Below are 9970 nucleotides of genomic sequence, written 5' to 3'. Positions count from 1 at the left end.
CTTTCTTTCTTTTTTAACTGATTGCACCATCCCTCTAGAATCCTAATTGGGCTGTAGCACGCGCATGTCTGCGCTAGCATGTCCAATGTCTGTAGATTATGTAGAGTGCGTGTGTGTATGATATAAGTTCATAGTGCACTCACTTTAACTTTTTATTCGTTCTTTCCACATTTCCTCAGACGGAGACTTTGAACTCATTGTCCGTATTCCATTACAGTTGTGAAGGTCTTATTCACAAAGGGCAACTGAATGTCCTATATAAACACGTCGCCGTTGTAGAACAGTCGGCCATTTCGCACAGTGGGGCTTAATAATTTAAGGAACAAGGGAACAGGACGTTTGGTGACACATTATTATACCTGAGGTCAAAATGCGTCTGCTCGAAAAGCTCCTGATTTGCCTCGCTTTGACTGCAGTGATCTGTTTAGTCTCGGTTGCCGTCCGTGCAGATGATGATCAGCCCGTAGTTCGACTATCGACAGGAACAACGTTACGAGGAAAGCGAGTCAATTTGAGCCCTTACCAACTCAAAGACTTTCGCAAGAGTTTGTCCGTGTACACTCGTCTCCCCTATGCCGAGCCGCCGGTCGGAGAGTTGCGCTATGCGCTGCCCGTCCCCAAATCTCCGAGCGGGGACTTCGATGCTACTCGTGAGCCAGTGGCATGCCCCCAGATAAAGAGTCCTGACTTCTATCTTGACGTTGACTTGTCGGAAGATTGTCTTTACTTGGACGTGTTTGTACCCGAGCCCAAGGTAAATATATATATATATATATATATATATATATGAGATTAAAACCTAAAATGGCATTAAAACGCTTTATCCTGGCGAGGCCGGAAAGCGCATGTTTATATATATATATATATATATATATATATATATATACATTGGCGTATTTGTTGTAGCATCTGGTTAATCGAAGAAATGGGATCAATCTTTATGTTAATAATTTTATTTTTATAACTTTTTTTGTCAATAATAATAATAACAATGAAAATAATCACAGCATCAGTGGTAACTGAATTTAATACCCCATTCAGTCGGTCATGCCACGCAGTGCTTTAAAGCAAAATGTGCCTGATAGGTTCATCACACGACAGTATGTGATGCTCCCGCTTTTCTTATTTCCCTCCAACTTTACAGGGAGCAGTTTCTATAGAAACTGGACTTGGGATTTATTTCTAGTTGAAATCAAACACGGCACAATTAGTGTCGCCGTCAATTTGAGTTCCATCCTTCGATGCTGAAAGTGATTTGCATTTGTAGATTACGGTTTTCGTTTGATTCTTCGAGCTGCGGTTTACAATAAACTTATGGCTCGTCTTATTCGAAGTTCGTCCTCGGCAGCGAAGTTTTCCTGCCACCAAAATCAGACGAGCTGAAGCATCCGGGCCGGCATGGAGCTGTTCTATCGGAATGAATCAGTAAGCCCAGATGCGGTGATTTAATTTTGTGCCCTAACTTAACGACATGATGAATGAGAACTTATATCAGGCGAGTTGGTTTCTTGAAACTATTATTCTTCCATCAAGCCAACGTCTGCAGCCGTGATGTTTTGGATTCACGGCGGCGGGTACCAGGCTGGCGCAGGTTTTGTTCCAGAATTATCACCGACGTTTCTGGCCGCCAGTGGAGAAGTCATTGTGGTGACGATAAACTACAGACTTGGACCCTTGGGCTTTTTAACGACAGGTGAGTTGAGAAGATTCAATACAAACTGCTGACAACTATTTACAGTTTTAAAGAGACTCTCAACTTCGTCTCCAAGTAGACTTGGGGCAGCACCGTCACAGTAGAAAGCATCTGACATTATTACTCCAGCGCCTCACACAAAATGTTTGCGATTTGAAATCGATTGAAAATTTATCTTTTTATTAAGCTATGTGAAGATTGCATAAGGTTTCCCTTTACGTGGACGAAATCTTAATGCAATTTAGAACGATCACAAGACATGCGTTATACTGCTGCAATGCTTTCGTTCATTCTTTTTTCTTTCTTTTTAAGCAGAAAAATAATTATATTGCATGAATTGTTTGTAAGGAATCCAACTCTCACTAAATACTATAGATGCAGTACTGCACATAAATACCCACATAAACCCACATACCCATTAATGCAGTCTGAAGTATAAGAGATGCGAACCTTATCTAAATTTGAACACTGCTTAAAATAGTTTCTTAATTGCTTTATTAGATCCCATTTGTGCATCGTCCTACATGCTATTACAATGTATCTGATATTGTGTATGAATGGCTTAGATGAATACAAACACCTTAGAATGAATGTTCCATAATAATTGATTCAGTTAAATCACCTCATTATGTAATACGCCTATCTTGACTACCAGTATGTAGTCTGTTGGTTTTTGTTCTTCCGTTTTTACTTTTACAGGAAACGATGACATCCCTGGTAACCTTGGGCTTTGGGATCAGCGTCAGGCTATGCTGTGGGTTCAACAAAATATCGCAGGTACCCCTCGGAAACTCTACGGCTAAGGTTTATTCTGTGCTGATTTAATCGTTAATAGTCTGTTTTGATACTTAAGAAATGTTCTGTAATAGCCACGTAAAAGCCATGTAAAACTTTGTTTCGTGTCATTTTATGGATAAATGCTGGGGGATATTATTGGAATCGACTGATTTAGTGAGTATTTGACTGCATGGTTCGAAATCAGCATAGAATCACATAAAAGTATAAATCTAGCCTTTTTTATATTCCATTTTCTCCTAATGTTAATCACGTAAGATCCGACTACCCCGCAAATGTAATGAAATTATCAAAATGATGTTTTACATTTCCCTCATCTCTATACGCGTTTGTGGCGAATTACGCATAGTCTTGAGTTAGGTTGACAAAGATTGGCAGTGTCAACCACACCAATAAGCTGATTTTGTTTTTTTTACCTAATTCCGAAATTGTGAATGCAAGGGAATAAAATTGTTTTGGTAGCAGAAATCATGAACCACATAAGACATCGATTTATTTTCCTGAACATAAGGCTTACTTACAGGGGGCATTTCACGAAGCGTTGTCTGACATCTTTACTATCAGCCTATTAGATTCAAGGGTTTCAGTAGCTTAACACAGTTTGTCAGAAAAATATTTGACCAAACGCTTCAAATTGCCCCCATCCCAAGGAGTGTAATTTTGCTCACCATATTTTATTTCGTCCCTCCTCCTGGCTAGCGTTTGGTGGCGATCCGAGTCGAGTTACCATCTTTGGGGAAAGTGCTGGATCTGGCAGCGTCAACTTGCACATGTTGTCGACAATGAGCGCGGGACTCTTTGCTCGAGCCATCTTGCAGGTTTGAAAATAATTATTCCTTTCTTCCCGGTCCCTTCTCTTCCCTTTCTCTCCCGCCACAACCTCATAATATCAGGGCCACTCGCTTATATTGGTTGCAGAAAACAACTCACTATCTATCTATCTATCTATCTATATCTAACATGTCTAACTATCTATCTTTATATCTATCTCACACCTATACATTACATATCTAATATGTAACATTGTAATTTATCAAAATATTACGTATCATCGAAATTTGGCAACAAATTCATTCATTCATGCATCTATCTACCTACACTATCTATCTATGTGTTACTTGGCTTGATATCTCTCTGGCAAAAGTGGAAATATGATGCAAAATTAGGGTTAACAAAATGATAAACCCTACAAACATGCAAACACTTTCTTTAATCATTAATGCCCTCTTATCAATGTCCTGTGTAGATTCTACGCCTGAAATTTGTACATGCGTAAATGTACATGTTTTTCAGTAATGTCAACAAATATTTTTTCTATCATTTCTTTTATCTTTATTTTTTTCTTTTGTTATGTTGATTTCCTTTCTTTTGTTGATTAGTAATAGTTTGAATTAGGCATATTCTCACAACGGGTTAAACGTTATCACACTTGCAATTCAATTAATTCAATTCAATTCAATTCACTTCGATCTGATTGCTCACCTTGAGTACATAATTGTCTCTTCAAGAAACAAAGTCAAACAAACTGAAACACGGAATGTATTTAACATTTCCAACAATTTCAATGTCGATTCACTATTCAGAAAGGTCACAGTATTTATAGTCAACTCACAGTATTTTTCTTTGTTACCACAATGTACTGATTTTGTGTTACTATGTGTCTGTAGGTCCTAGAGGTTTTGTGTTGTTGGAAATGAAATAAAATGAAATGAAATTGAGAATGAAATGTATTTGTATCAAAGCTAAAGTTTTTTACATGAAGAGGAAGAGAATTATGAATATTGTTATGAATTAGTACCTCGTATGTTCATGTTCATTTCGTTTTTTTGTTTCGATTTTGTGGGGTTTTTTTTTGTCTCGATAAGAGCGGCGCCATCAATGATTTTTGGAGTCACCATGGTAACAAGGATGATGCTGCCGCTATGGCTTTTGACTTCGGGAAGGCAGTTGGATGTGAGACCAGCGTGTCCGCCGAACTGGTCACGTGTCTTCGGGGCAAGACATTCGAGGACTTTGGGGAGGTTTACAACGTAAGGCAAGCCGATACACATCCAAATAACAAAGATGCGTAAATATCTTGGCACGCGCATACACACACACACACACACACACACACACACACACACATAGAAAACAACAACAAACAAACAAACACATAAATGATAAAAACGAAACGCCAGAAAGCAACACAATCCACGGAGAAAAAAAAAACACAAACGGCTAACCACATATCCAAAGATAATTGCACTTACATTCAAACATGTTCTAATCATTTTACGTTGATTTATCAACACATTATGGCACCTTGCTTTGTGGTTAGTTAAAATGTGCCCCGTGTGCTCGTTTGCTTTTTCAGTGCTAAAGGACTAATCTTGGTCTAACATAGATGCAGCCTCCTTTTTTCTTCTCTTTTTCAAACTCTGTATTATGTGTTATATTATCTTATTCTGATTTCCATTAGTATAATATTCCACTAGTGTAATCAACAATAATACCTCTCCTGCAAAAGAGTGCTAATGATGGTTTCTTCGTTAAATCGATCAGAAGACTCAGCAAACAGTGTGGCGATATATGGATTTTTACTTGAGATACCTGCGTACGTCGCAATTTACGTATACAGTGGACTCCCGTTATAACGAAGTCCTCGGGACCGGCAGTTTTCTTTCGTTATATCGAAATTTCGTTACAACTGAACAAAAACAATAAATATAGATAAAGTGGATGATATGTTGTGACCTTAATTTTTCCTTCGTTGTGACCGGAATTTCGTTTTAATGGTATTCGTTATAACGGGAGTGCACTGTATAGGTTGTTTACCACGACCTTCTCTCCTTCTTCTTAAAGTTAACCTCGGGTCCTACACGGCCACTTCCTGTTGGACGACCCCTTCAAGCTCGCGAAGCAGGGTTCGTTCAATCCAGGCGAAGTTCTCCTGGGCTGTCTTCAAGACGAAGGGACGCTGTTCATCATTCCTTCATTTGCCGGCAAAGAGGGCCACGACCGCCCCGTGTTCAGCAGGTCGGATTTCGCCAACCTTGTCGGTGCTCTGTACTCGACTACGGATAGCGCAGTTGCCGACTCGACAACATTCGTGTACTCTTCGGCAGAGATGGTAAAGACCACAGACTTGTTGCAAATGAGAGTGAAACCCAAATGTTAATACCATATCATAATGGATTTAGTAAATGAAGCAGTTTAGATAGAACATATCAGTTAAGATTGAGGAAAACCCGAACCATCCATTTGACTGCGATGAACTTGTAAAGTTTCGGTAAAGCCATCGCTGGATGAGCAGACTACAACACTTGTTGACGTCACTGCAGGACAATGATATCTCAGCTATTTCAAAACTAAGTTTCATTAAAAAAAAATACTTTTAGAACTGTATGCTCTTTAACATTTCATAAGTGGCTTCTTATTATCTCGCAAAGAGTTGAAAGCTGAATCCTTATCTTGTCAAATACTATACCATCCCTTTAATTATAATGGTCGTCATTACAATTGTCATTATCATCATCATCTTTATTATTCTAAATGTAATCAAAATCTATAGTAGATTGATGTATACGTTCTGTTCAATCTAATCTATGGACATTTTTTTTTTTCTCTCTCTCATTCTTAGCTCCAGAGTGCCGAGTCGGACCACGTAGAGGGCGTTATTCACTTTCTCGGTGACGTCAACATGATGTGTCCCACATTCGCACTGGCCGACGACCTCGCTGGGGCGGGTAGAACCGTGTTTGCCTTCGTGATGGACCATGTGCCCTCACACTCCCTGTGGGGAAGCAACTACACGTGGTTAGGGGCCGCCCACGGGGAGGACATCATCTACGTTTTCGGCACCCCTTTCGCTCTCAGCACCGAACCCGGAGAAGACGACGGATACAACCTGATCGGTCGCTTCGAGGGCGACGCGGAAGTAGAAATCTCGATGCAGATGGTACGATACTGGTCCAACTTCGCCAAAACTGGGTATGGATGCCTCATTTTCAATCTTACCATGCACTAGCCTATATAGGCCTCAGAGAGTCTGTCTCGCTTACTGTATGCGGTCTTGTTTGTTTGTTTGTTTGTTCATTTCCATCTAAGAAGATGGCTGGATAGCCCATATTCAGCTACGTTAAGCTGGTCTTCCATGGGGTCCAGTTGGAGGTGAGGTGGGACCACTTCACCGGGTTAAACACCCTGCTCTTTGCGATGGATGAATGAAGTGGGATCTTTTTAGTGCATGAGTTGTGACTCTCTCATACACGGGACCTTCATTTTATGTCCTATCCGAGGGACAGAGTGTTTTGCCTCTTGTTAGAGGGGACGGTATGCTTACACACAACATTGCTCAGTCCAGACTCGGGTTCGAACCCGGGCCGCGTGATCGTGAAGCAGACGCGCTACCGACTGAGCCAACTCACCGTAACGGTCCTCCCAGCAGTTGTACATTTTATAAAAGTGGCGTCACAGTCATACTGTCCCGAAATTAAAAGAATATGGCAATACGAACTTGGAACTATAAATTACATTTGAAGTTGGCCCCGAACATGGTCCAAAGCCAATCAACAGCAGAAGGAAATTATATGCTTACAGACTGTCACACGATAAAGCAACCGAAACACACACGAAGAATGCAACGTAGATGTGAATCTTATATCGAAGTTTACACACTGTATACACGTTGAGTATAAGATGTGAATGAGGTACGCCTATCTTTGTCATTACAGTGTATGCGTAATATCCCATCGGATCATTAGTCTATACAATATTCATCTCCCATTCGTATCACACAGCGACCCAAATACTCCGTCGAGGAGCAGCGAAGATTCGACGCCGAGCTACCCGAGCTGGCCCAGGTTCTCCACTCTGGAGCCCGCCCACAAGAGATTGTCTAAAGGTTTCGAGAACCGGGCGGGCAGGGGCAATGCCAAGACCTGCTACTATCTTAAGGAGCTTCTACCTTCTCTCCGTGAAATGGCAGGTAGGTCCTGATAACGACCCGGGATATGATTATCCTTCGCTCCATTCCCTGATTCACAAAAGCACTGCAATGCACTTCCATTAACACTATAGTATTTATTTCATTCGCATTTTATTGTCTATATAGCACTATAAAAAAAAAAGCGCATGAGAATTGTTTACTGTATGCGGGCATTCTTGGTTTTGTGTAGGCCTACGTTTATCTTATTCTTGTGTGTGTGTGTGTGTGTGTGTGTGTGTGTGTGTAGAAGCTCCTTTACTGTTACCTCCGCTAGTGATAGGTGAAACCTACGGCCGGCGGAGGTTATGTTTTCGGTTCCGTATGTTTGTTTGTCTGTCTGTCTGTCTATGTACAAGATAACTCGAGAACGGATTGCACAAAATTTGCAGGGTGTATTCATAATGAGGTCAGAAAAAAATCCGATTGAAGTTTGGGGTCATGAGGTCAAAGTTCATATGTGTCATAAGAGACATATATTACCATTGTATGTATGTAAGTTTTGTTGCTGTCTGTGTGTGCGATTGTGTGCGTATGATTTGTTTTATGTTCCCTCTGTTTCTCAAGCAATTTCTCTTCCCATCGTTTCGTTTGACTGTTACTACTATTCACTGTGCACGAGGGGACTGCATTCTCTAAGCTTGGCTTTTTAGCATTTCCCCAGATTTCCGCCACCTTTCCATTGATACGATTCGAAGAAAGTTTGTCTGTTCATTTTGTTAAACTATGTTTTGTGTCATTGTAAAAATGAAGAGGAATTGCATTAATTTCGCTTCAATATGCAAAACTCATTTTGCACTCTATTCTTTTTTTTTTGTATATGCAAATGTCATATTGTATAGTCTATACCTTTGTCGGAAATAAAATGAAATGAATTGAAATGAAATGACATGAAATGAAATAAAGGAGGTGAAATAAGCTTAATCTCCCATAGACAGAAAAATCCGTCCGTTCAGAGGAGTTTTAGAACATTTCATTTTTTGTTTTTGTTTACTTTTACATTCCTTCTCCGATTTCGTGAAGACAGACGTAGTTTCCGCGGAGCAATTCCTTGGCAATAAAATACAAACTGATCTTTCGGTCACAATCTTCCAATACCTCAAGAACGAATAATTTTGGATTTTAACCAAACTTTCAGGGTGTGTTTATAATGAAGTAAAGAGAAACGATTTAATTTCGGGGCCATGAGGTCAAATGTAAAAGGTCATATGGGTCATAAAGAAGATGAAGTAAGCTTAATTTCCAAATAACGAAAAAAAACGAATGCAAAATCTGATTCCACCAAATTTGCACGGTCTGTCAATAATGAAATAAGAAACAATCAATTTTCGGGTCATGAGGTCAGTGGTAAAAGTCATAAGGGTTATAAAGGACATATAATAAGCTTAATCTCTCGTTAGTAGATCAGATTTTCACTCAACTTGCTTACCAAAATGCATTGTGTAGATGTCCCTGTTTATGCATCTAAGTTTGTGTAGATGATGATGCATGAAAACTGGTATTTTCTAATCATAGCTGTTTGGTGGAGGTCTGCAGCTATCTCGGAGTACTCCTGCAGTTTATTCGTTGTTTACTTTTCTTTGAGGGAGTATTACTCATGTACTATAAATTGATATAAGAAAACTTGGTATCATACAGTATTTATAATAATACTTGTATAGTTCTGTGTGTGTGTGTGTGTGTGTGTGTGTGTGTGTGTGTGTGTTTGTGTGTATGTGTGTGTGTGCTTTGGGTTCACTTCAGTACATGTACTACCTTGCATGCTTCTTTCTCCTGGCAAAACATTGGGCCAACATAAAAATGTGATTCCGGTAACATACATCTATGTTCATGTTTGAACATGTATATAGGCCTACATGTAATCTATCATTTTTGAAGCGCCATGAGCACTGAAAGGTGGACCTGTGCGCTATACAAGTAGCCACTATTACCATTATCATTACTATTTTTTCTTCCTCTCTCTCCTCCATACAGCCGAGAACTCCCGCCTGAAGGCGCTCTTGGAGGAAAAAGTGTCAGCCGACAGCGCGAAGTCGTGTCTGAACGAGAAGAACTGTCCTTGATAGGCCTATGCATCTATTCAATTTCAATTCAGATGATCACTTTATTTCCAATAGCATATTTTTGTTGATACAAGTTCAAGAAAAACAAAACGTATAATGTAATGCAACAAATATATATATATATATATATATATATACACATATATATAATAGTAATAATGGTATATATATATATATATATATATAATAGTAATAATGGTATATATATATATATATATATATAATAGTAATAATGGTATATATATATATATATATATATATATACCAGTACAGAAAAGATGATGAAGTAAGGAAGGGTAAGAAGACGTGTGTATACGTCGAAAATTTGGTTTGAATAAATAGCTCTGTTGGACTAAAATGCATTACTACCCTACTTCGTCATCTTTTCTATATTGTATATGATATATGATATATATATATATATATATATATATATATTATTATTTTTATTAT

At 39.1% G+C, this 9970-nt stretch overlaps 1 protein-coding gene across 1 annotated transcript; it reads left to right on the top strand.

Annotated features, from left to right (window-relative positions):
* The first annotated feature begins 332 nt into the window (after positions 1 to 332).
* Positions 333 to 9517, top strand: LOC139714375 (acetylcholinesterase-like). Its single transcript, XM_071626084.1, has 9 exons — positions 333 to 754; positions 1534 to 1693; positions 2393 to 2470; positions 3188 to 3306; positions 4354 to 4518; positions 5382 to 5600; positions 6111 to 6460; positions 7270 to 7457; positions 9429 to 9517. The coding sequence occupies exons 1-9, from the start codon at positions 371 to 373 to the stop codon at positions 9515 to 9517; spliced, it is 1752 nt and encodes a 583-aa protein (XP_071482185.1). The 5' UTR covers positions 333 to 370.
* The last annotated feature ends 453 nt before the right edge of the window (positions 9518 to 9970 follow it).

The sequence above is a fragment of the Diadema antillarum genome, unplaced genomic scaffold, assembly GCF_040938485.1.
Source record: "Diadema antillarum isolate AM-2024a unplaced genomic scaffold, OU_Dant_1.0 scf00000045, whole genome shotgun sequence".
Lineage (NCBI taxonomy): Eukaryota > Metazoa > Echinodermata > Echinoidea > Diadematoida > Diadematidae > Diadema > Diadema antillarum.
Note: the sequence above shows the minus strand (reverse complement) of the source record. Positions and strands in the feature narration are given on the sequence as shown.

Bases quoted from the DNA above. Each gene is read 5' to 3' on its own strand.
- LOC139714375 (XM_071626084.1), top strand. From the start codon at position 371: ATGCGTCTGCTCGAAAAGCTCCTGATTTGCCTCGCTTTGACTGCAGTG. The intron at 1,694-2,392 runs GTGAGTTGAGAA...TTACTTTTACAG, and splicing joins CTTGGGCTTTTTAACGACAG to GAAACGATGACATCCCTGGT. The intron at 2,471-3,187 runs GTACCCCTCGGA...CCTCCTGGCTAG, and splicing joins GGTTCAACAAAATATCGCAG to CGTTTGGTGGCGATCCGAGT.